This window comes from Amphiura filiformis, chromosome 19 (assembly GCF_039555335.1).
Source record: "Amphiura filiformis chromosome 19, Afil_fr2py, whole genome shotgun sequence".
Lineage (NCBI taxonomy): Eukaryota > Metazoa > Echinodermata > Ophiuroidea > Amphilepidida > Amphiuridae > Amphiura > Amphiura filiformis.
This window is the reverse complement of record NC_092646.1, coordinates 45265059-45293004: the sequence shown is the minus strand read 5'-3', so window position 1 is coordinate 45293004 and position 27946 is coordinate 45265059. Positions and strand designations below refer to the sequence as shown.

General features: G+C 36.8%; 1 protein-coding gene across 2 annotated transcripts in view; it reads left to right on the top strand.

The window, feature by feature from the left end:
* LOC140141359 (uncharacterized) overlaps positions 1 to 27946 on the top strand; it is a 40969-nt gene that overhangs the window by 9343 nt on the left and 3680 nt on the right. For both annotated transcript variants that reach the window (XM_072163195.1, XM_072163196.1), the window contains exons 2-7: positions 18178 to 18337; positions 20906 to 21054; positions 22492 to 22618; positions 23024 to 23082; positions 25268 to 25384; positions 27842 to 27928. In XM_072163195.1, coding sequence (XP_072019296.1) covers positions 18178 to 18337; positions 20906 to 21054; positions 22492 to 22618; positions 23024 to 23082; positions 25268 to 25384; positions 27842 to 27928 — 699 coding nt within the window. The remainder of the gene's footprint in view (positions 1 to 18177; positions 18338 to 20905; positions 21055 to 22491; positions 22619 to 23023; positions 23083 to 25267; positions 25385 to 27841; positions 27929 to 27946) is intronic.

Genomic DNA, 27946 nt, shown 5'->3' with positions numbered 1-27946 from the left:
TTTTTTATTAAGTAAGAGTTATTTTAAGAATTATTTCAGTAGGAACAGAAAGCGTACGGTGTACACATTCCATAAAAATGTAAATTTGTTTGTTCTAGCATTCTGTATCTCCACAAAATTATCACATTTTGTTTCCAAAATCCTATAGGCCTACAAGTATGCATTTCTCAATGAGCTAACTTTTTAGTCTGATTACAAGTCTGTCCTTTTTAAACAACAATTTTTCATTTAATTAAAGCATCAAAATAAATTGCAAATTCTAGATTTTTTTTATGAAACAAAATGGACTTTTCATGGTCTATTTTGAAAAAAAAAAATCTTGTTTGAATCTATTGCATGCACCTTAATAATAATTATGTGAATTAAGTTGGAAATAATTTTTAAGTAAGTACATGTAGGTTAAAATTGCTGTAACATGTGCGGTTCCTTATTTCTTGATTTTTTGATACCCTGTACAGTTGTCGGTGAAAACCCCAATATTAAATATGGACACACGTATTAAAAGCATGTCGACAAAAGTACGCGTTTGTTATGTTATCACTTCTCAGAGCAAATCAGAAGTTACAGAAAAGACAAAGAAACTTTTCATAATTTCACAATTTGTCACATAAAGCACCCAAATAGCACCATAATTCGTCCCAAATTGGATGTTTTTAAGGTAATTTTAGTCCATACGCGCCCAATTGGGCGCATTGCTCTTCACCGAAACTTCCATCGATATATACCAACATCGATGGAAAGGTACCTATAAACCGTGGCATCCCCTTGCACCTTCAACCAGGTAGAACCCCTCCAGGAATACATTTTGCTGGCAATTAATAGTTCCTCAATGATTTCCTCATACTAAAATAACTTGACCTTGTCCTGACAGTAAGAACCAAAAATGTCGTTTTTCCAATCTTAAAGAATAATGATATGCATTCAACCATTCAACGCTCTTACTGAAAAGTCGACCTCAAGTCGTCGAGTAACACATAATACTGGCTCAGGACCGCGACACTCCGGCACTTGTTGGAAGACATCTAGTACAGCAGATACATGTACAATGTGATTTTCTCATTTATAATTAGGATTACGTCATTGCCAGAGCTTGTTTATTTGTTCATTAGAATGATTGACAGCGGTGGGCGGACTTATACTCTTTGTTTTGTGAGCGGTACAAAAATGTGATTCTCTTATTAATTATAGGTCAAGGTAGGTCAATTCGGACCGTCTCTTCCCCAGACCTCTATGTAGGCCTAGGACTCTATGGTATCTTCTCATTACACGTTCGTAGTAAGACTTGGCCGGCGACGACGCTTGCGAATTGCCTGTCTTCAACTGCGGTATAGCATGGTATAGGCAGTTTGTAGAGAGTGTCTTATCTCATTATTATAGTATCTCTGACTGGCTTTCAAACATCATTTAAACATGTTGGTTGAAGACCTGTATCCTGCCAGATGAAATGTTATAGTGTGAGCCTTTCAGACTGTTTCTTGGAATAAGAGTATCTCGACAGGTGAATGTGAAATATGTCCTTGTAACTATAATGGATGTCTCCTCATCGCGGAAACCTGGAGAATCCCCAGTAATAAAAATTTTTTTGATTACTGCCAGGAATCCCGGCAGGTACAAATGCGTAATTGGATGACTGTTACAGTAGTCTCAGTACTTTCGTTGAAGCAAAATATCATAGGTGAAGGACCTATGAACCTATTACCTATAAACTACGTCATACAATATAATTATTATATTGTATTTGTTTGTTTATTTCATGCAACCGTATAATTATAGGATCCTATTCATTAATTTCAAATTTATGACTAATTCAAAAATTGAGCTCAAAATCAAATGAACATCATATGACGCGGTCTGAGTTTCCAGGATTTTGTAAAGAAATTAGAAGTTATGATTAAAGGTCTGAGTAATTTACCATGCTTACGGCTCCAGAGGTTTAAAGTGATTTTCAGCATGCAAATTTACTAACCTTGAATTTCCATGTATGGCGCACACATATCTTCGTCAGAAGTAGTCGTAAGATGTTGTGATGGTCTTGCCCTTGGATGTTGTATTGTCCATCACAGCATCTCAGCATCACTACTGATAAAGATGTGTGTCACACATCGAAAATTCAAGGTCAGTTGAATTTATGTATGTGCTAAAAGTCCGTATAATGAACTTACATACAAGTAATTTCCTATGCTTTCTCCATTGCATAATTTTAGCTAATCACTTTTATTATTTTTGTTATAGTACTTCTACGAGTACACCATCGGTGGTTATCACAGTACCGGTGCAGCCCGCGGAGCAGCCAGACCATGTGTCGAGCTTTCGTTAGATGTGTCACTGACTTCATCAGAAATGAAGTAATGCATAAGAAGCAGAAGTATTTATAACTATGTCAAGCCACTTAGGTTTTCTGCCAATCTTCACAAATACTTCTGCTTTTCTGCTTTTCAGAGACACATCGGACGAAAGCTCGACCACTCACACAGAGGGGAGCGAGGTCCAGCGGTTAAGGCGTTGGACTGTAAATCCAAGGGTCAAGGGTTCGAATCCCAGGTCCGCCTGAGCTTGGCTGACTCTTTGTCTCCTTGAGCAAGGCATTTCACATTACTTGCTTAGTGTTTCGGAGGGCACTTTAAGCTGTCGGTCCCGTGTACATGCATATTTTCTCACATTAATGTAGTGTGCACGTTAAAGAACGTCACAGGCTATTCGAAAAGAGCTGGGGGTCATCCCGGTACTGTTGACTGTACTTCAAAAATACACTCATCTACTCTAGGTTCCAGAGTAAAAAATAAGTACAGCTTGTGCGATAATACTCATACAGGGTTACAGGGAGGCACTATAAGGAAGAAGAACAAGAAGTGACCGGCTGCATCGGTATACTGTGATAATCGACAGCCATACTGCAGTTACTGTCCGTTTTCCTATACACAATACACAGTGCTCTTTCCCATTGACCTCTACAAATAGCCCTACGTTAAAAGTATGGGGATATGACTAGTTAACGTCGCTGTGTGAAAAATAACCGGCCAATATTAAAAGTACTCTTCTAAAGTTCTAGAAAATATAGTTTTTAACATGTCCTAAATTTTTAGCTAATTATTTAGATGTTTGGAAATATTCGTACTTTGGTGTTTTAGTTAATGTTATAGGTAATAGTACATTGCCTAGTTAACGTCGCTGTGTGAAAAATAACCGGCCAATATTAAAAGTACTCTTCTAAAATTCTAGACAATATAGTTTTGTAACATGTCCTAAATTTTTAGCTAATTTAGGTGTTTGGAGAGGGTCGCACTTTTGTGTTTTAGGAAGGATATGTAAATGACAGATAACACCAAAAATATGAAGAAATTATTTCCAAACCGTGTTAGGTCAACAAGCATTATGTTGCTCATTTTCAAGAATGCTGGTTTACAAAAAGCAGGCCATTGTCTCATTTCGTGAACAAAGGTACACATACCATTGTTTCCTTTCGTTTCCTTTATAATCGGTTACCCAACTGAAGCTATAATACCAGCTTTATTGCGATATCGCACATGAAAACAGACACATGTGCACAACCATAGAAGATCCGATTTAATCAGTTGAGCTGTTTCAATGAGTGTTATCTTGGTTTAATAGCTTTTAATGGGGTTTAAGTCCTGCAAAGGTCGAGATGAATTCTACTGTAGACATGACTGCATCATGCGTACTTGTAGAAATAGAGAGTTTGCGATTTCCAAACGTACGTATCGAACCGTCGCCCGTGCAATCTATTCAAAACCCCGGGAGTGAGGTTAGGAGAGTGATTTTGAATAGATCGCACGGCCGTTCGATACGTACGTTCGGAAATCGCAATCTCTCTACTTGTTACGAATTCCCGTCGAGAAAGCCTATAACCCGATAGTTGGTAACATATGACATGTGATAAGGGCCAAATCGACTATTATTTAACATTTGCACTATTACCTTTTTCAATGAATTATTTTCAGTACAAGAAAATGAAAAGTATACAAAAACGCGAATTAAGACGTGATATTGCTTCTACCCAGCAAACACAAATGTTTTAAAACGTTTTAAACATGTTATATTTTGGGGTTTGGTTTAGATAAAAACGTTTTAATAACATTAAAATGTCGGGTTATAAAAGTCATTGAAACGTTTTAAAACGTTTTGTATGAAAACACACTACAACAATATTTTTAAAATGTTTTCAAAATGTTATTGTAAAATATTTGTTGCATACAATTTTTGTCAAATATGTTGTTGTTAACACTTAAATAACATTATGTTAGAATATTTGCATTAGGTTATCAACAAATTGTTTTGAATGTTATGAAAACGTTTTATACTCATTTATATGTCATTTATGTAACCCGACATCACAGCAGCAGATAGGTGTATCCCATCATGCTCTGCAGTACCACAGTAGAACTGCACATGCCATAGAAAGTGTACACAAAATCCCTCACTTCAACTTTCAATTACTCGCTTATATCAGGGGAGTTAAGACTTTTGTTTGAAAAAATATGATCTCCAAAGTATTGTGAAACTATCCATAGCTCTCAACATCTAAGCTGCTCTTACTTATGTTTTGTATGTATTTGCTATGGAGCAAGCAGATGCATGATGGGATACTCCCTTCAGCTGCTGTGCCCGACATTTAAACATTTTTGGCAACCTTTTCTAACCTTTTGCGAATGATGTCGAAAACGTTTTGTGCTTGCTGGGTATAAATGTTTAACAGGTTCTATGTAGTTCTAATAATACGCAACGTTTACTTCAGTATATGTTTTTCTTTTGGCCAAAGCAGCTCCGTTAATACAATCCTTCCGATATCCATGGTCAAGATGTTGCTTTTCCGGTCTTCATATATATGATAACATAAAGAATAATTAATTATTATTCACTCTAAGTAACCCAACGTGTTTATGCTATTTATAACTTGAAGTGGTTTTTAAATAGAGCGTTAATATTGTTGTCATCATTATTATGCTGGAGTCCTATTAGCATATGTCAATATAGTAAACATAAACCGTGGACGTAAATATAATATTTACAACGGTTTTTTATGTTTGTTTGCCTTTTTCAGATGTTACTATAATATTACAACACTGAAGTACATTCATATCCTTTTCCATGCCAAATTAATTTTACAAAATACATAATAATTATTAACAATTATAAAAGAATAAGAAACATGGCATGGCAGAGCTGACCAAAAGGATTATGTGGTCGACTCGTCACATGCACTTAACAATGTGTTAAAAAAGGGACATCATTCAGAGATCCGTAAATCCTAAACTACACTTTTCTCCCACTCATGTCATGTAGCCTACACTTTTAGGAATTTACCCCTAGACACTGTGTTTTTCATGTCAAGAGAGATCAAGCTTAATTCTTTTTAGGAAGATTCTGTGTAAACATGGTAAATAGGGCACGCAATCTCAAAGACCATGTAACATTTTAACTTTGTCAATATTTCTGAAAAGAAAAGTGGTTTAAGCTTCTTTAAGGACATTTCCCTGATTTATCAACCATTTTAAAGAACTTGTCAACATTTTACAGATTATAATTAGGCTTGAGTGTTTTAACAATGTATTAATTTTGTACAGGTGAGGTTCCATGTTGAACCTGTCAAATCTAAGTCATGCAATTGACCTACCCACGCTAAACAGACACAACACACGGATATTGTCTATTACCTATACAGACCGATATACAATTAAGGGTTCTGTAAGGGTCATTGTACGTTTTCTCAACATTATCTACCCTCCTTATCTATCCCTACATACCTGAATGAACGGTGCCGTCGACAACTTGTGTTTTTTTTAATGCTAACATCAATCAGAATGAAACTAAATAGTTGATGTGGTTGAGGAATAAAACAGCTATTACATACTTTTTGAATGTTGACAACTGAACCGCTGGAGGTTTATATATACATCTTTAATTATTATTAATCATTAGCCACACACCAAAGTCTAACTTACGATTAGATACAAGTTTGCCTTGTGCATTTGTAACAGGTCTACTCCGGGGGGCACTCCAACTTTGGAGGTGACGCGTATGTAGGGCTGTTAAGACCCCCTTTTCAGCATCGCTCTCACCCAAAGACCCATATTTTTTTACGAACACATGCTCTGTCACCCGAAGACCCCTATTTTTCCATTTGATCTGTCACCCAAAGACCCTTACAAGTTCAATTTGAACAGCAACTTTCATTTTCACTGATTTTGTTATTTATTTTGAAAAAACAATGAAATTTGAAGCCATTTAGAACTAGAAATTCGATTTTCGAGGTTTTTGTGGCGCTATTTCGGCTCTCACCCAAAGATTCCATTTAAAAAAAGGTCATTTTCTCACCCAATGACCCCATATTTTTTACATTTTGCTCTCACCGAATGCCAAAATCATGCTCTCACCCAATGACCCCATATTTTTTACATTTTGCTCTCACCGAATGCCCCTTAGTGCGAAAGTGCCAGCCCTACACCTATATCCATTTCATATTGAAGTGCCCCCCCCCCCACGGGGTCTACTTCATATTTCATGGTCATGTCCCAAGACGACTGTTTTATACGAAATCACTAAATATCTTATTTAGTCAATCTGTTATTTTCATAAAACTATCATTTTCACATCTAACATACTCTGCACTGATTTTACAATAAATGGAATTGAAGGCATATGTTAATTTTATACACTCTGACTCTAATGAAAGGAAGAAAGAAACAAAACCCCAACGCATTTCATGTTTAGGGTTTCTATATACATTGATATATAGCAAACTTAGGCTAATATCATTTAATGCAGGGTTCTCTGTTTTATTTTCTTTGGACGCGACCCTATTGAGAGTGAGATCATCCGTGATCCTATATCAAAATGGTGTCACTTTTGAATCCTTTGCATATTATTGCTACATGAGTCATTTGACTTAGAGCTTCGTCATGACCTATTCTAAACGCTTTTAATGACAAGATAAGTTACATATTATCATATGCAACATTTTGAGACTTTATGAGCGAGCACCACAATTAACATGATTAAAAATTCCGGGTTAGGCTAGATAAAAATGTACGAACACTATGCATATCAAGATTTGGAAATAATCTCGAGTTTAGTAAACAATGTTCGTAGTATCTGATCCAGAAATGCACTTAGTTGTGTACGTTTCTGCAAACACTGTTGCCTTTGTTAACACTTGATGAGGAGTCATTTTCGCTTGGCATGAAACTGATAGATAAGGCAATCGCGAGTTGCTATAACCACGCCCCCTTTGAGCTCATGGTCGCAATTGTATGCAAGTGTCATTTGTACAGATTCAAATCGTGCATGTTACGGAAACTCCAAAGGGACATGTGTAGATGCCAAGATGATTGAGAAGACGACATTCATCTAGACATCTCATCTTACCATCTTGATATATTGGCACGTCTCCTCAGTTCTTCCGTACAAACTAAAATGACATAAACTCATTTTTCTTGGCATGAAAATCATAGATAAGGCAAATATGAGGATCTATTAGTTACTTTCACTTTTTAAGCTTAATTTTACCACACGGTCTGGCCACAAGTTACCCCCATGGTAATATGTGAAGAACATATCCTGAAATTAATTGATTGAATAAGCTGAAGATTAATAGGCCAATGCATTCATGCTTACTATACATACGGCACCTGGTATTCCCAGAACAATCAGAAACTCATTTTGCATACAGAATACAATACCAGGCTACTGTAAAGTATATGTTACATATATAATGTTACCATGGTTACGTTACATGTATAATGTGCAAATAAACATGTAGTTTTAACCAGTATTCCATGTTTAGAATCCTGCAAGAATATCCTTTAAACGTATTTGCGATGGATTCTAGTATGTGATGTTGTACCCCAGAGGACAGAATAACCATGATAGGATAACCAGCATCCCATCACTGTAAATTTGAAAAAAGGAGCCTTTTAAGAATGTATCAAAAGATTTAAGACCTGTGTACAAGCACACCATGGGCCTATTCAGTGATTTGCACATTCGGAGGATCATAAAAAATCATCAAAATTCAGATTTTGGCACCTATAATATACATGTAGATGTGCTAACATAACCATGATAACCTGCTAGTGGTTAAGCCGAAAGCCGCGTATTAAAGACAAATTTCACTTTCACATATGTGCACTTTTTGAACAAACGTGTTCTTGTAAATTGCTCACACATGTGGAATTGTTTCAGTGATAGTTGTCTTAGCTTGTTCTTCTTTTCTTGTTTTGTTTTTAATTCAATTGTTTATTTTTCATTGTATCCACATACGTACATGCGCGGAGCACAAGAAAAATTTATTTTGGTATTGTCCTTAGTTTGAAATGTTCCTTCCTCACGAGTTTTTTTTTGGTCCATTGAGACATCAAATCTCTGAACTGTTTACGCTTTTGTCTCGGACCACACACATTTAAGGTTAGCAACTATTTTAAACTGTTGCGATTTCGTAGTCTTGAGAATGGTAGTGAGCTTTGGCGAAAATTGCATTGATCATTTTCATAGCGAGCGTGTAGAAGAATTCAAATATCACAGATATACTTTTGTAGGTCCTGTGGTTCTTGAGTTATGTTGTAAAGAGGGTGAAACAACAACACTTCTGTAAAACGTACATAACTTATTAACTGCAATAAATCAAGCACGTTTTCAAAGTATTGATTAATTTGTAGAATGAACTTTTGCAAAACATCAAAGTGTTATTTTTCAATAATATATTGATTTAAATAATGAAAATCGATTCTTTTGGCTGCTTCGACCAACGATTCGTCGTATACCCTTAACCCACGTTTATCATGTTTACATCGATTACTATGAAAGATAAGAATGATGATGATTCAATGATGATTCAGTCAAAACATTGAAAATAAAATTAATAAATCCGTATAACATTGTTAAACAGAATGCTGGAATGATGTCAAGAATAAATCAATTTAATTGAATATAAATTTAATAGTTACATAATTGCATCATATAATTACATCAAATCACCTTCATCATAATTTAATTCATGTCGCAAATTACAATTATGCAATTATTTCTATACAAGTTTTGCTTTTAATTTGTGATACAAGGTGGGCCTTTGAACAAAAACTGATTTTGTTTACACAACTGCTATAAAACATAGCAGTTGTGTAAAATATTTACTTAGCAAATATGTAAATTTTTACATAACAATTTGGTGTTTTTTTTACAAAACATGGATTAGGTAAAATTATACACAATTATTTTGTGGTTTTATACGTACATATTGGATGTGTAAAATTGTACACAACTTATGTATATTTTTTTCTGTGTGTTTAGCTTTAAAACCCGACCACCAGCGCCCTGCAGCGAAGCGGTTCTGAACTATAGTCAATAGAAACCAGACAGTTCTACAAGGGCGCCGGCGGTTGGGTTTTGATGCCACCCCTAACATAGGTTATTATCATTTGCACTGACGGAAAATAATTACCCAAAACATGTCAAGGACATTCCATAATGTACAGCAATATTGAGGTTAAGCTGTGTCCTGACAGATGGGCATGTGGTGATCAGTATGTCTTTCACTCTTCAACTGTTAAACTTACACTAGGATCCACAACATGCTCATCTATCAGGGGCATAGTTCTTTAACCCCAATACATTTGTACATTCATTGAATGACCTTTGAAAATTTGGGTACTAAAACTCATACTCTGCAACTTGAGGTCAAATGTTGCACTACGATTGTTTAATTGAGGTTATTGAACTATGACATTGGGATGAGGCCATTGTGGTCCATAGTGTTATCCCACCAAAAAGTGACCTACAATTAGTAAACTAACTTAGTTACTTCTTGTACTCAGGAACCTAATATATAAATATTCCCAGCCAGTGATACGACCACGCCCTAACAAGTAAAACACATGACACAGGAAAATCGTGTATGAGCTGATATTGCTGACATCGGGGTTCACATGTTGCCATGGTAATGGGAATAAATTCTCAAGGTGACGATGACTCAGTTCAATTATTTTGGTATAATTCTTTCGTATTAGGTTAAAGTTTGTTTCCTGTAGATGGCCTAAAAACCTAAATCCGAAATGCGGTAGGACTTTTTAAATTATTATTTTCAGAGTCAATGTGTATGGTAACATAATGCCTCAAATTACTTGTCAAATTATTGCAGAGTATGTGAAAATGACAGTTTTAGGAAAATTATAGGTTGATTTTCATAGGATATTTAGTGATTTCATATTGCTTGTAAACAAAATGAATGAAAAAATCTTTAAACATTTGTCATCATTTTTCGCTGATTTTTTTTTGCTCTATTACGAAATGCGGTAAAATTAGTAAATTACTCCCAGAATCAAAATGTGCCCAATATTATACGATTTATTCTTGACAGGATTTTACATTTGGTTTACAAAATATTATAAGGATTAGGCTAATTAATATCTTTTCTTTTGAATAGACAGTATTACTGACCACGCTGGCGTGCGATATCAAAGCCAAAACAGATTTGATGCCTCAATGGAAATAAAACTCACGAGGAAGGAAAGAACACTTCATATAGCAGCGGATTTTTCCAAGAAATTGTTTGTTCTCCTGTTTTTGTATACATGTAAATGAGCGGGTATATTTAAATTCTTATTGGCCCAGATATTAGGCTTTTTTAATATACGCATTTAAAAACACATGGCACAAGTTTTGTCAGATCTTAGATTTGAACTCATTTTAGATTATCATGGATCGTTTTTTGTTTTATTTTTGTTCTTTACTCTGAACGAAGCGAGGAGCCAAATGCGGCAGCCAACGATCACGAGGTCTTTAAGATTATAATTTAGGATTAGGTTTAGAGTTTTGATTCAATGTTAGAGATAAGCTTTATGGTTAAGATTTGTGATTAGGGTTACGATGCCGGACGTCCAGATTAGTATTTGCCAAGTTAGAAGTAGACATTCAGAAAAAAAACGGCCGGAGGGCTGAAAGTAGGTTCAATTGGCTCATCAGAAACCTCAAAAAATGTTTTAAAGCCCAATTACCAAAAATCTATTGAAGACAACTGATAGTGTTTCAGTGTCTCGTGAAACTGATATAAAATTTGAAACAGACAACAAGCTCATCAGAGCTACCTTAACATGCTGAAAGAGACAACTCATCAAGATCTGGATTCCCCGGGAATTTACCTTGCAACCATCATAAATGAGTCACAGTGTCAAATGTACCGCAATGCCTGAACATGGACTTGAAATATAAATTATATGGATTTGAGTATTAGTAACGGACTTATCGTGTTTGTTTGTTTGTTTGTTTGTTTGTTTCATTTATTAATTGTCTGTATATTTGTTTATTTTTTCTTTGTTTACTTAGCTCAGGTACAACACTAACCCCTACCCTAAGCCACAACATTAACCCCAATCCTAAGCTACAACATTAACCCCAACCGTAAGCCACAACACTAACCCCAACCCTAAGCCACAACACTAACCCCAACCCTAAGCCACAACATTAACCCCAATCCGAAGCCACAACAGTAACCCCAACCTTAAGCCACAACACTAACCCCAACCCTAAGCCACAACATTAACCCCAACCCTAAACCATGATTGGTTTTCAATAAATGTTTCTAAGTTCAAATATGATAAATACCACAAACAATCATTAGTGGTTACAGAATTGCATTCTGTAAAGTGGAATATAATTTTTCATTTTTGAATATTTATGTTACAATGAAAATATCACAATTTTTCCACACTCAAATAAATATCTACTTATTGAAACACGAAAACGCCCATTCATATGTCAGTTCACACACTTATAAACTCATCCTGAACTTAGGGACCGTTCACAAACATTTGTAAGGGGGGGGGGGCTGATGCAAAAACATTTCATCGCGAAAATATTTCGGGGCCCCCTTTACAGACCTCAAAAATTTCAAGGCCCCCTTTTTGACATGAAAATTATGGGTCAACCCCATAGAAAAGCATATAAACTTAATTTTTCCAGGAAAATTTGTGGTCATGTTTTCAGACCTCCCCTTTTGTATATACATGTAAATGAGCGGGTATATTTAAATTCTTATTGGCCCAGATATTAGGCTTTTTTAATATACGCATTTAAAAACACATGGCACAAGTTTTGTCAGATCTTAGATTTGAACTCATTTTAGATTATCATGGATCGTTTTTGGGCGAAAAATGCGAAGCATTTTTCGTCCTTATTGCGATGGGTTTTGGCATACTTATTTCCTCACAGCGTTGCAGAATAAAAATAAAATAATCGTGCTGTCTATGTAATTAGGAAACTACAGAGGCGATAGTGTACATTTAAATTTGTCATTACTACTTCATGTTGATATTCAAACAGTGCTATAAAGTTGTCTTACCAAGGAATGTGTTTGTATTAAAAGAAATAATTGTTTTACAACTTGGATGAACTAGAATTACTTTTATGCAAATCCGAAAATTGCAACAGATATTTTTCATTTCTTTAAGATTTAGCGGTATTGCCAGATTGTACGTACAGTTGGGCTACATTAATAGCCTCATTATAGTTTTATTGATAGGCCTATTGGCAAATGTGCTTGTTATTCTGCTATAGCGTATAGAATCTGTTAACGATACTTTAACATGTTTAACCACAAGTCAATTAATTTATGTCAACATGATCTTTTCACAAGGCTGTGTTTATATAACTGAATTCATTTATACAAACACAACCTTGAGTAAATTAGAGAGAGTACTTAAGGGATCTGGAATGGGCGTTTCGATAGTATTTTTTGGGACATGAGAGCACATCAGACATTATGGAATTGCTTTCCTAATACGAAGAATGTCTTTCTGATCATGATCAAATAATTTTCATTTTTTGAAAATCACGATCTAATAGGCCTACAAATTTTATGACAAATTATTAAAATTTGATATTTTTGATATTTTGATATATAACAGTCCTCGAAGTAAATTTTATAAATCTAATGACATATATTCTTAAAGTGTATGTAGCTGGGAGGAAAAGCCGTTCAATTGAAAAATTTTGACCTTTCATATTGAAAATATGGACTTTTTCCCAAAATGACCTAATTTTTTTGTATTTTGGGGAAAAGATCCATATCTTCAATACGAAAGGTCAAAATTTTCAATTGATCGTCGGCTTTTTCATCCCACCTACATACACTTTGGGTAAAAATCATCATTTGCGAATTTCAAAAAATCAAAATTATTTTATATCAAAAGGACATTCTTCGTATTCAGAATGCAATTCAACATGTCTGATGTGCTCTAATGTCCCACAATAATACTGTCCAAACGTTCATGCCCCATCCCTTAAATGGGAAACTTAGGCAGGCGATAAAGAGAAAATATATTTACTTGAACACTTATGGCCCCTGTCAATTGAGACTTAATGTCTGTTAAGTGAGGGCTGTTATTTGAACAGTTATGGGATTAGTTAATAATATTATTTTGTTAAGTCTCAGGTGGTGGTCGCAGTGCATTCTCTAAATTCAGTAAATTTCCACCGTCAACCGTGTAATTGAATGGAATTATTTTGAAATTTTAAAACGCTTGAAATATCACAAACAAATAGGCCTACGTTAATAAATACTATAAATACAAGCTAAAACCGTTGGGGTTCGATACCCCGGTTCGATAATGATCGATGCGAATTATAGAAACAGTTCAAACAATAAAATAACTACACCTTTATCTTGACACATCCTCATTTGTTCGCCCTGTTCCTTTTTAAAGGAATTTTTATTTGTTTTATTTTTGTTCTTTACTCTGAACGAAGCGAGGAGCCAAATGCGGCAGCCAACGATCACGAGGTCTTTAAGATTATAATTTAGGATTAGGTTTAGAGTTTTGATTCAATGTTAGAGATAAGCTTTATGGTTAAGATTTGTGATTAGGGTTACGATGCCGGACGTCCAGATTAGTATTTGCCAAGTTAGAAGTAGACATTCAGAAAAAAAAACGGCCGGAGGGCTGAAAGTAGGTTCAATTGGCTCATCAGAAACCTCAAAAAATGTTTTAAAGCCCAACTACCAAAAATCTATTGAAGACAACTGATAGTGTTTCAGTGTCTCGTGAAACTGATATAAAATTTGAAACAGACAACAAGCTCATCAGAGCTACCTTAACATGCTGAAAGAGACAACTCATCAAGATCTGGATGCCCCGGGAATTTACCTTGCAACCATCATAAATGAGTCACAGTGTCAAATGTACCGCAATGCCTGAACATGGACTTGAAATATAAATTATATGGATTTGAGTATTAGTAACGGACTTATCGTGTTTGTTTGTTTGTTTGTTTGTTTGTTTGTTTCATTTATTAATTGTCTGTATATTTGTTTATTTTTTCTTTGTTTACTTAGCTCAGGTACTGTACTAACTATGAAAAGGTAACCCGACAATGTGTACTAAACTATGAAAAGGCAACCCGACAATGTGTAATAATTATGCAAATGCAACCCGACAGTGTGTACTAACTGTGCAAAAGCAACCCGACAATGTGTGCTAATAATGCAAAACCAACCCGACAATGTGTACTTATGATGCAAAAGCAACCCGACACTAATTATGCAAAGGCAACTCGACAGTGTGTACTAACTAGGCAAAGGCAACCCGACATAATGCGTACTAATAATGCAAAGGCAACTCGACAGTGTGTACTAACTAGGCAAAGGCAACCCGACATAATGTGTACTAATAATGCAAAGCCAACCCGACAATGTGTACTAATAATGCAAAGGCAACCCGACAATGTGTACTAATAATGCAAAGCCAACCCGACAATGTGTACTAATAATGCAAAGGCAACCCGACAATGTGTACTAATAATGCAAAGGCAACCCGACAATGTGTACTAATAATGCAAAGCCAACCCGACAATGTGTACTAATAATGCAAAGGCAACTCGACAGTGTGTACTAATAATGCAAAGGCAACTCGACAGTGTGTACTAACTAGGCAAAGGTAACCCGACAATGTGTACTAATAATGCAAAGGCAACTCGACAGTGTGTACTAATTATGAAAAGTAGGAACATTTACGTTGCAAGTCTTTATGGGTTGACTCCCTGAGGCAACATTTCCTTAATTATAACAATATTTGACCTGTTCAGGAAAATCCCGGAGAAAGACACGTAGGACTTTTGTACTTTAAGGTACTTCAGTTTTATGGTTTAAATCACTTTCCACATTTAGGATGTCGTTTTTCAAGGTTAGTCACGACCAGGTAGGTGCAATCCGAGTTCATTCAACACTAAAACTTTAATTTTAATTTTCCAACAAGTAACAATCAGACATAAGAACTCACAAGAGCCAAGTAAAACTGCACTAAGTTGTTGTTATCTGATATCAAAACGGAAGGCCTCTGTCTAGTCTAGGGTCAGTAACGACTTAATGAGCAATTATTGATATGCAGGGAGTGACGATGATTGTACTATGATAAGCCTATATGAGAACCAACGTTCCATTAGAAGAGAGAGGTTAGTGTAGCGGTTCTGGCCTCATTTGCCACCACTGAGATCCCGGGTTCGAGCCCCGACAGTCCTCGAATGGTTTTATGAGCATTTGATTCTCTGTCCATACTCGCTCTCACAGGTTTTCAACGGGTACTCTATCTAACTAAACACATTGCCACATTTATCTCAACTATGCAAGGGAGCTAAACACTTCAAATCTCAAGCATTAAAAAAAACTTTTTACAAATTCACTCTAAATTAATTGCTCACAGGAGCACTTAGGTTACAATGCATAACAATAATTATTTCACCTTTCAGGCATGGTGACCAAAAGCCAAGTGCGCCAATGATCGAAAACCCAGGCTACTTTGCCTGCTACCGCCGACTACTTTTCCATCAAACAAGACCAACACAAAGAAATATGTCCATTACGCAACGAAAACTTAAAGCCCGAAAAACAACAACTACAAAATAGAAGCTAGCCTGTTCTACGGGCGAACGGACCTTTCAAGTTGCATCGTCGGGCCTTATAATCAATATTTGATTTCTTGGTGGAACTATGACCTTTGAATGGAATTAGCACCAACTCTACTTGAAATAGAGGCCGTCAGCCTTTCGCCATCTTGTGGGTACAAATGATCTGTGTGTTCATGCGTCGGACACTACGCGTAGGGCGCAGCTTGCCACGCAGCTGTTATCGCGCATCAACGCGGTGATTTTGCTGTTCACGCATGGTGATCGAACGACCATCACAGCGTGTACCCACAAGATGGCGGCATATGACGTCACACTGACGGCCTCTATTGAAACTTTCTCAGAGGGTGTATGAAATTCAAATGGAGCTGCCTAAAGTGCGCATTCCATTTTAAATTCATACTCCCCCTGTGGGAGATATTTCCAAAATCTTCCACAGGGGTAGTGTGGATTATAAATGGAATAGCCCATCTTACTATAAATAGGGGAATGTTGTATGTGTGTATGTATCTATGTGGTTTATGTAAAAGGCTCCGTCAGTTTCGATCCAAATGTCGCCAAATTCATACGGGAGATCGAGGAATATACGGGAAATTGCCTCGACTTTATTTGGTTGAAATCGGTCAAGAATTGGCTGCAAAACAGTGAAAATATGGGTAAAAACGGGTTTTTTGTTATGAAAATCAGTTACCAGCCTGCGCGTCACTGCAGCTGGCAGGCAGCGCGTCGGCGCGCGAGCGTAATTCGCACTACGTCAATGCGCGCGTAAACGGCGCAGTGCCACGCGACTTGCGAGCCAGAGACCAGTGGACATGATAATGCAGAAAGAAGGAAAAATAAATAAAAATTAGGCCTAAAGGACAAAATGGTACATGGACGGGTCACGGGATTATGATAAAGATGAACACGTCCGCATACACGCTCTGAGAGGACGTATACGGAGGACGTATACGGGAAAAATATGTGTGTTGTATAAACAAAATGAAGCGGTAGACCTATACTATAAAGAAAAATGAAATTAAAATGACAAAAGAGGTACGAGTAATTAGGCCAACGGGTTAAATTAACTAAATGAAACGGGAACGAAACAAAGAAGGAAAGAAACTAATCAGGAAATGTAAGAAGAAAAAAACTATAATAATGATAACAGAATTAAATAAAAAATGAAGCTAAAAGGGAAATGTTACAAATAACAGATTTAGAAAAAAATGGGAACGGGTTTAAATAAATAAATAACATGGAAACGGAAAATCAAAATGTATCTTTTCGATGATTCTACCTGTCCAGTAATTCTTCCTGTTATAGTGAACGCTCCCATTTACTCATCTAGCGGGGACCCGCGCGAAGCGCGGGTATCCCGCTAGTTATTACATAAAGGGTTGAGTACACTTTATGCATATCACATGTTTAAGCGAATTTATTGAGGAAATATGTTTAGTTGTTTTTGGAAATTGCGCACCCCACAAAAAACGCTGGTATGTATCATATCGTATTTTCGAATCGTCACGATCTCGTGACTAACATTTCCCATATTAAATACTCTTAGCAGGGTATAAAGCAAATCACCTTAATATCACGAAAAACGTGCGTTGTGGGTGTCATCCTGTAGATAGGCTAATTAGTCAATTTAACTTAAAGATACCCTGGCTTTCTGGCTTATCACCATAATTACTGGATTACGTTGCATATTCAAACTAGTACGGGCGAAGGTTAACCATTTTAATGCTCTGCGTGCTAGCCATGCGCTTCAACGGAAAAAGTTCAAGTTTTGAAATATTTTCTCAAAATATCAAGAGCTATCTTAAGAACTACTGAACCAATACTAGGCTTGTTTGTACTCATTTTAATGCATTTTTCATGCTGATTCCAAATATGGTCATAAAAAGTTACATATCTGAATTTGTTTGAATTTTTAAAAAATTTTGAAACTTGTCGTCTGCAGTCGACACCCGCGTGAAGAGAGTTGACCATGGTGTTTCATTAAAAAACAACTGGAAAGGGCTATTATACAAATTTATAATACATGAAGAAGCTAAACCTTTGTGCCCCTTTTCGAAAGCATTCATCATTTTCTTGATTATGGTGGAAACTGTAATGCCTGTTTTAAATGTCAGGTTCGTAAATACATTAGTTAGAAGTTGTAAGCATTGCTGTTAATTCACGGGATTTGATCATATATGTAAATGTTTGTTCATTTATTTAGATTGAAAAGATGATATTTGATGTTGTTGAAATAATACCCTTCATTTTTCCACTTTCCTTTCGTTTCAGTACCGAAAATGGTCCAACATCGACAGAAAGGAGAAAGTATTTCTGACGACCACATTGCTAGGTCTACTTATCATATTGGGTCTGACTGTTGACCGACTTGCTATTATTAACAGTGCCACGGATGATTTTACATTCGCTCTTTTATTGTTAGTTAATACAGGTATGTATCTTTTTTGTTACTTTTAGAAGGATTTTAATAATAAATACCCTCCACACCGCACCTTCACACAAACCCTTAGTCTAAGCCACAACATTAACCCCAACCCTATGCCACAACACTAACCCCAACCCTAAGCCACAACATTAACCCCAATCCTAAGCCCCAACATTAACCCCAACCCTAAGCCACAAAATTAATCCCAACCTTAAGCCATGATTGGTTTACACAAACCCTTAGTCTAAGCCACAGCATTAACCCCAACCCTAAGCCATGATTGGTTTACACAAACCATTAGAAACGTTGGTAAGTTGATGACAAATACCATTAGCGGTTACAGAATTGCATTATGTAAAGTGGAATATCGTGAGCATGCTACGTTAATGTTTAAGTCATTTTACATATGTTTTCATTTGCAATTTTAATTTTCTGAGTAATAAACCCACAATTCATCAAATTTACAGCCGCATTTTTCATTAACTTGTGGAATACATCTCTTTTGATATATTCAGCAAGTTAATGAAGAATGTGGCTGGAAATTTGATGCATTATGGGTTTATTACTCAGAAAATCAAAATTGCAAATGAGAAACATGTAAGAATGACTTAGGCATTTAGCGTAGCATGCAGGCTGACGATATAATTTTTCATTTTTGAATATGTTACAATGAAAATATCACAATTTTTCCACACTCAAATAAATCTACTTATTGAAACACGAAAACGCCCATTCATATGTCAGTTCACTCACTTATAAATTTATCATTTTGATTTGAGAAATCCAATGTTTGCAGACTTGCAGTGTACTATTCAATAACACATTGTTTATGAATCACCTGATGCAGCTTGTTGCGGTGTTTCTTTGTTAGTCATACGCCCCAATCCGGGGTGTAACATAGTCATTTAATGACCATAATAATGTCTTAGCACCTACGAGGCATGATATCATTGTTTGAAATCATGTTACGAACAATTTCCCGCTCGTTTATTGCCATTTAGGATACTAAGAATAGCACTGCTAATTGGGAGTATTGAATCACACCTTTTGCTATTATAGGAGGTCCGCTCTCTCAAGTGAAAACACGGTACCTGTGAACAAATTCCAAACAAATACTGCCTCCTGCTTTGGGAGGCATGTATTCATGATGCGAACAACTCGATAAGAGAAAATATACCAACTTGATGTGGCAGAAACAAGTATATGGTATAATACACAGAGGGACAAAAAAATTTGAGGGCCCTATATGTGACCGTACAGCACGAATGAGCCGTAAATGTCCTCAATTGTATTCTGAAAAAAAAAAAAAAATGGGCATGAAGGTCATATTCATAGGTATTTCAATTTGGTGCTACGTGTATCTCATTAAATGAGGTACACGTAGCACCCAATTGAAGTACCTATGAATACGACCTTCATGCCCATTTTACACTGTAACTCAGAATACAATGAGGACATTTACGGCTCATTCGTGCTGTACGGTCACATATGACTAATTGCAATGCTCAAAGAAGTGTCAAACTTGCAAAAACAACAGCGACCGACAAGAAGAATCAAGTACGATACAAAAGTGTATCCCGTATGAACCTAAAAAAACTAAACCATACAGACTTATAACCAGATTGTTTTTAATCGTCTGTTTATTATATATTTCGTTTTAGGTGCACAGTAATTCCTATCACTTGTACTACACTTTTTATTGTCTGTCTCTGTTTTTAGGATTGGACCAAATGGGAATAACCCGTTTTTTTGTTGTTGTTTGGGGGGTTTTCTTTGCATGTTTTACACTTCTAGCTAATTCTGTGGGCGTTAGAATTGGTAATTTTTGACCATCGAAAACTTGCCTTTTTATGTGTCTACATTTGTTGTTTCTAGTCCCCCTGCATTTTGTCTATGATTTTATTTGTTTCCCCGGGCTTCGCATATTCAAGGTATCATCTGGTATCGTTATTGATCCTTTTAAGATTAAGTGATTAAGATTTTCTGTATCTGCTGCTCATTAAATGACTCATTAGCCAATGTTAGCTGCTATAGCCGCTCCAGATGTACGCCGAATAAGTGACCAGCATGCAAGAGCGTGAGCGTCAGACCACTGATATGAAGCACCCCATGTTCAACCAGACTGATGCACCAAACGCTTTAGATCCAGAGGAAGCTTCCGAAGCAAAGTTCATCCTCTTGGGACAGTCTCAAAGGAAGCGGAAAGACTCACCCTGTGGAAAGAGAGATCTCTCAATTCACCAGCTATGGGACTGCAACCCAGTTAGCAGCTACCACCTGGAGCTGATTCCACATGGCCTGAGTGGCGGTGTCTCAACAGACTAAGATCAGGGATCGGAAGGTGCAAGATCGCTTTGCAGAAATGGGGCTACCTATTGGACGCACCATAACTCTCTGTATCTGCTGCAGGTAACAATTTATGGGTTATTCCTATTTGGTCCAATCCCAAAAACAGACGCAGACAGAAGTAAACAATACAAAAAGTGTACAAGTGATAGAAATTACTGTGCACCTGAGAAAAACTAAACCAAACAGACGATTAAAAACAATCTTTGTCACTTTTTTGTCTTTCAGTTTTCTGCATTTATTACGTAATCCACTCCATACTACGGGAGCATCCACATGAACTCTTTGTGTTCGCATTCAGTTTAACAGCACTAATAGTATATTGTATTGCAAACTTTGCAGAAACTATTGAAATGGATTTTAGTCATGTAAAATTAGTAAGTAATATCATTACATTATAACTATACAATATTATACAAGCAAAAAGCTTTAAATTAAGATACTATAGTAGTAGTTATATACAGTAAGCCAAAAAATTAAGGTACCAGTTATGTTCACCTCCTGTATATCCTAAACAAAGACAGATATGTCATAATTGGAACCAGCAGCCAATAGCTGCATCTTTTAGCTCGAATTTAAGACCTCATTTGTTGATATTGTTCAAGAAATATTTATTAAATAAAGACACGGCGATCTCAAAACCCAAGGAAGATACCAATTTAAAAATTGCAGTTTGCTGCATCAAATGCCCTATTGGTTTGTACATAAAGCGTTCGTGAACATGAGAACTAGCGCTGCGCTTCCATTGATTAGCACGTTAAAACTAGGGTCGTGCTTTCATTGATAAGAACACAAAAATGCAACTTTTGATTTTGTTTCTTCATTAGGTTTTTAGATCACCGTTTCTTTAATTCTCAACAAATAAGGTCTTAAATCAGAGCTAAAGAGTACAGGTATTGACTGCTTGTTTTAATTTTGACATATTTGTCTTTATTTAGGATATACAGGGGTGAACATAACTGGTACCTTAATTCTTTGGCTTACTGTATAAACTAATAGAGACGCAGTTGGGGAGGTTTAGGGGAAGAAGGAGATGATGAAGAAGATTGAAAAGAGGAAGACCACTCGTAGCATGCTTACAAAAACACGGAACCTTTTTGGCGAGTAGGGAACACCCCCGGAAACACATTTTCTTTTGAAGAGACCATAAGGTCTTTCCCTTTGGATGGATGACCTAACAGTATGTTTCCAGGAACCGCCAGAAGTTCCTTATAAAACTAACAGAGTGTCTAAAGACCCTTTGGAGAAGCTGTATGGTTCTTCAAGAACCTTTAAAGGTTCCCTCTCTGGAGGAAAGCCTCTAACTCAGAACCCTCTTTTCTATGAAGGAAGGAGAAGGAGGAGAAAGAGAAATGAAAAGGTAATGATGAAAAGAAGAAAAGGAAGAAGACGTACTTATAGTTTGATCAGCTCTTAATAGGCGGGATATGTTAGGCTTTTAACACTACGCCGAAAAGTAGACCCACGTTAAGTGTGCTATTAGTTGACCTGACTGGCCTAAATTTTGTGTATTATAAAGAAAGTAGACAAAGTACAGGACTTCAATTAATAATTTGTGATGCTTCTGGCGAGATGTCACAAGACAAAATGAAATATTTTAATATTAATCCGCGAAGTTATAAGGCCCGCCGATTACGAACTGATCAAAGTATATAAGGTAATAGGAAATATAAGTATATAGGAAATAGAAGAAAATGAAGAAGAACACGAATGAGGTGGAGGAGAATATGTTTGTGTTGTTTCACTGAATCTATGGCGACACTTATCTAAGTCAAACTTATTATATAATATAATTTTCTTTTTGTCGTTGACAGATTCGTTTAATAGTTGTGTGCCTGATAGGTCCGTTTTCTATTTCGCTTGGAATTTATATTGGAATAAAGTACATGCGATCAAGAAGGGTTATATTTCGAACAGTTGGAGCTAATATTCATTTACAAGGTAAGAAGGGAATGTGATGATGATGATACTGACGATGATGACGATGATAATGATGATGCTGATGGTGATTGTGAGGGTGATGATGATATAAGGGTGACCAAATCACCTGGAAAGTGACTTGGAAGTGGTTTCTTGTATTGTAGCATTATCATGATCATTTAAAAAGTATGCAACCTTGTAGCTCCTTGTCAAATGGTGAGGAACTGCGGATAGAGGGCGCTTTTCAAAATGGCCACCAACATGGCATAAAATAATTTTTGTCACATATAGTGTAAATAATCAAATTTAATGACGATAAAAAGAAATTGGTTCTCGGTGCGAATGTAATTAGGGGTGCTGAGGGATGACTTTAGTTGCTCTTCCATACTGATCATCGTTCGCTGTGCTGTTTTTCTTCTTTTTCAGATCTTTGTGGGAACATGTACTTCTTTTCAGATTTGATAAAATTTGATCTTCAACTACAGGTACGTAAAATATACTTTTCTCTTTGTTACCCTTGCTAACAATAAACTACTCACATAAAGAAAGTCCGCACTTAGGTAACCCGTCCTACACCAAAGTCTGATATTGATATGACCATCTGATTGATAAGGTTGTGTGCAGAATCTTGCTAGCTCCAATATGATGTCAAATTTGCTACCAAATACTCTAAATTCACAGGTATTGATACGAGTATAATTATGAATTTTGGTGCATCTGTAAAAGTTGCAAATTAAAAACGGACCATGGAACGATGACCTGTAGAGGTGAATGACAGAGCGCGACCATCGGCATAGCCTGAAACAGTCATATCGATTGCATCATATGGAAGAACAGGGGAATACTTAAATTTCCCCCTGAATATGGACCCAGTATAAAGAAGAAATAAACAAACAAACAAACAATCATGCCCTAGTATTCGTGAGTAAAGCATTGTAACAATCCATGCGTTTTAAATTTTAAATAAAGCTTGGGATAGTCGACAGGGGCCCGTTTGACCACATTCCCACGCTAAGCCATTTCGACCGCGTGCATTGTTTTGATTTGCAATTTTTGAAAATGCACCAAGTTTCATACAATACTGGTATAAATCTTTTAGAGGGTTTGGTTGCAGATTTGGTATCAAATTGGAGCTAACAAGATTCTGTACACGAACTTATCAATGACAATCAAATTGTCATAACACGATCAGATTTTGGTGTAGGACGGGTTAATTGATTAATCAAAATTAATTTGATTCATTTAAGTCTTTGATTTACATGATTAACTATTTGTAACTCGCGCACGTTTTCGTTAAGTCAGGGATGTCCATCCCTGGTTAAGTCTTTGTATTAATCTGTTGCAATAATTCCATTAATCGTACTACCACCCGGGACTGCTAATACGCGTCTATTAGCAGACCATGACTCACATAGCTGTCAGTAATCCTGTCATTATCTTTTACTCAGATATTCTGTTGTTTTGCTAGTAGGATTGTCAGGGGTTATCGCTTAGAATGTGTGTGTATTGCTCAGTATTTTCCATTGTTGTACATGGCAGAAATTTTAATGTGTGTACATGTACATATTTTCAACATAATATCCTGATATTGTTTAGTTCAATAAGTTGCAATAGCAAAATGTTTTGGATGTTATGTGAAAGTTTTGATCCACGAATAAAACTCACGGCTGTTGTTTGGAGTGGGTCTTTTACAAATTGTTGACTGGATTAGTAAACATGGTAAATGCACATCAAAAAGGATGGCTGTTGACATGATCATGAACGTATATCGTCCAAATGTTTTGTAATTCTGAACGTCGTCGACGTATGGGTCATGACTGACCAACTCTGCCTGTGCAATGCTAGACGGTAAGCATTCGTAAGGGATTGTCCAGTTGATTATTTGATTCCATTTGTCCAACGGAGCTTCTGTCTGCCTCTTCTGCGAAGTCTCTCAACTTGACCCTGAACAATTATCTTCGTGAGATGAGACCAAAGTACTGCAATTTTATGCGATCAATCTTCTGGCACACTGAACATTATTTTGACATGCTCATCAAGTTGACTTCTGACAAATTCATTTGTTTTGTGATCTTTCCATGAAATTCTCAGCATTTTTCGCCAGCACCACATTTCAAAAGCTTGAATCCTGGATCTGTCTGCCCTTCCAATAGCGATGTTTCAGAACCATATGTAGCAATTGAAAAGACCAGGTCATTCATAATGCTTTGGTTGCTCTAGAAACTCTTCTATTTTACAAATGTCGGTAATAGCAACATATTAACAGCAGATGTTCTTGCCATGCGCCATAACTTGCCATGCTGGACACAATCAAAGGCCTTGGAATAGTCTGGAACTCCGTGTTTTTCTCCATTAGGATCTGGTTGCCGATCTGATTTCTCGTTCCTCTTCCTTTGCCGAAACCTATCTGTTCTGGTGGCAACTTTCTTTCTAGATGGTTCCGAATTTGTTCAGCAATGATATGAAGCAATACCGTGCTGATGGGAGATGAGAGATATTGTTGTTATTATTATATTGTATGTACACATTCAAATGTATACATTCAAATTGTATAAAATATCAGTCAGAAAGTTGCCATTTCGCATCATTATATTATTTTGTATTATGTATGATCAAATATACCTTATAACACGTCTAAAAATAATTTTGTTTATCATGTTTATTTTCCAGACCAGTATGTTAATTTTAGTTTTAGACGACGGTACTAATTCGAATGTTTACGAGAAAGTCGTCATGGGTCTTGGACTTCCACTGGGCATTATATGGCACATAATCGGTTTCCTATCGGTAAGAATTGGATTTTGATATCCCATCGATTAACAACCGCCATGATGCTTATGATAATTTGGAAATAACGAGACTGTCATCAACACCCTATTCCCCAGACTTGTAGTATTGGGACCCGTCATGAGTACGGGTACGGGTACGGGTCCGAGCCATGAGTACGGGTACGGGTACGGGTCCCAGACCATGGGTACGGGTACGGGTACGGGTCCCAGGCCATGGGTACGGGTACGGGTACGGGTCCGAAGCCATGAGTATGGGTACGGGTACGGGTCCGAACCCCAAATAGGGTGCGGGTACGGGTACGGGTACGGGTCCGGAGCCATGAGTACGGGTACGGGTACGGGTACGGAAATTGGGACTCGAGTACGGGTACGGGTACGGGTCCCAGTATGGGTACGGGTACGGGCCATGGGTACGGGTACAGATATTGGGACTAGAAACATTGTATGAGTCCCATTATGGGTACATGGGTATAAACAAAGCTATTGTTATTGATTATTGACATTAATTTATTGGCTATTATACCTTGCTGTAAATACACTCTATGATGTCATTTATACCACAACAAATGAATTAAACTACATTTCACACCAACAGAATTAGAGAAATTAATTTTGTCATAAGCATATACAACATTTTAATTTGTTGTGTGTGCCATGAGTTGCTGAGACATTTCTATTTGCTAAGAAGTACTTCCATTTACAGAAAATTGTAGAACTGGTTTTGTGGAATTAATCAAGTACAAAAAGAGATTGGTGATGGTCTTAGTGAATCTAGCTTAAATAAAAAAAAAAAAAAAATCATGTAAACTATGTCTGTGTATTGATACACAGACTGTACAGTACTAATTTCAACATACATTTAGCAGTGATATAGCATTCAAGTTTTTATTCACCTCAAAACATCAACTGGAATTCAAATTTGATCCAAAATGTGTAGACTTAATTGTCAATATCAAATTTAGTGAAGCCTTTCATGCACATCCACACATCCCAGCACACATCCACCAGATTATCCATAAAATATAATTATTATCATTAATTATGCACATGTGGATAATTATTAATATTTTGCCTATAAGCTCCAATAAATCATAAATTTCTGTAAACATGGTATGGCAAAGGAACTCTGTATCATTTGACTCAAATGCACACACTGCCCAAGTACATGTGGTGGGGAAATGTAGTTTTTATGTGTGCACTTGTGCTAGGGAGACTGTATTTGGATGGGGAATAATTAAAATGATGAATAAAATAATGCTATAATAATGATATCAAAACATGATAACTTGAAATTCACCACAAACAACAATTACTTGAAATGTTTTCCTTCCATTCCAGTTTGCTATTTTTTTCTGTATCAGTCAGAGTGTGAATGCTACATGTAGTATGTACATGTATGAGTGGCATACAGTGTGCATAGGCTGGAGGCTGTCACAATCATGACATGTAGGTATCTTCCTGTGTGTAGCAGGTGGTGTAGCATACATGTATATATACATTTTGTGTAGCCAGGACTAGATTTACCTTTTCAGGGCCCTGGGCCAGGCTGCAATTTAGGGCACTTGCTATCTGGATCCATGAATGTGTTACTCCCCACCCAACCCCATCCATGTAACCTATTGTTTTGATTATGTTTATGATCAGAGGACTCAGTGCATGAGTGGAGTTTACAGGTTTGTGAGAAGTGAGAGTAGATCTACTCTCACTTTCTTACATGCATGTAGGCAGGCACTGTATGGTATGGTACCCGTACCCATGGTACCCGTGTCCACGGGTACGGGTACGGGTCCTGGGCCATGAGATACGGGTACAGGTACGGGTCCCAGGCCATGAGTACAGGTACGGGTAAGGGTCCCGGGCCATGAGTACGGGTACGGGTACGGGTCCCAGGCCATGAGTACGGGTACGGGTACGGGTCCCAGTCCATGAGTACGGGTACGGGTACGGGTCCGAAGCCAAAATAGGGCATGAGTACGGGTACGGGTACGGGTCCGGATGAGTCATGGGTACGGGTACGGGTACGGGTACGGAAATTGGGACTCGAGTACGGGTACGGGTACGAGTACGGGTACGGGTACTACAAGTCTGCTATTCCCACCCAAAATCTAACACTAACCCTTAACAATAACCCAAAACCCTAACAATAAACCTAACCCAAAACACTAAGCCTAACCTGAACACTAAACATTGAACACGTGAGTGCGAGTGGTGTGTTCTTGACGACAATCACTAAATAAAGTACGCCCTCGACAGTTTGTACTAAAACAAAACTTTCTTTCAAAGAGGGATAATGAATCGTTTTTCTCAGTGACATTCCGATCAATACGGCATTTTCATAAAGTTGCAATGAATTAGGTACAGTGCTATAGCAAAAACTTAATTGAAACGTGTAAAATGGAAGACACAATAACAAGTACTACTATATATATTGTCTTCCTGCTTCTTGTTTTTACAGATACGATTTGAGAATAAGATTCTCGTCACAATATTTTTGCTTGCTTGTTGGGTGTTACCGGTTTACACGACGTATAAATTTATTGATGTGAGTATATCATTATCA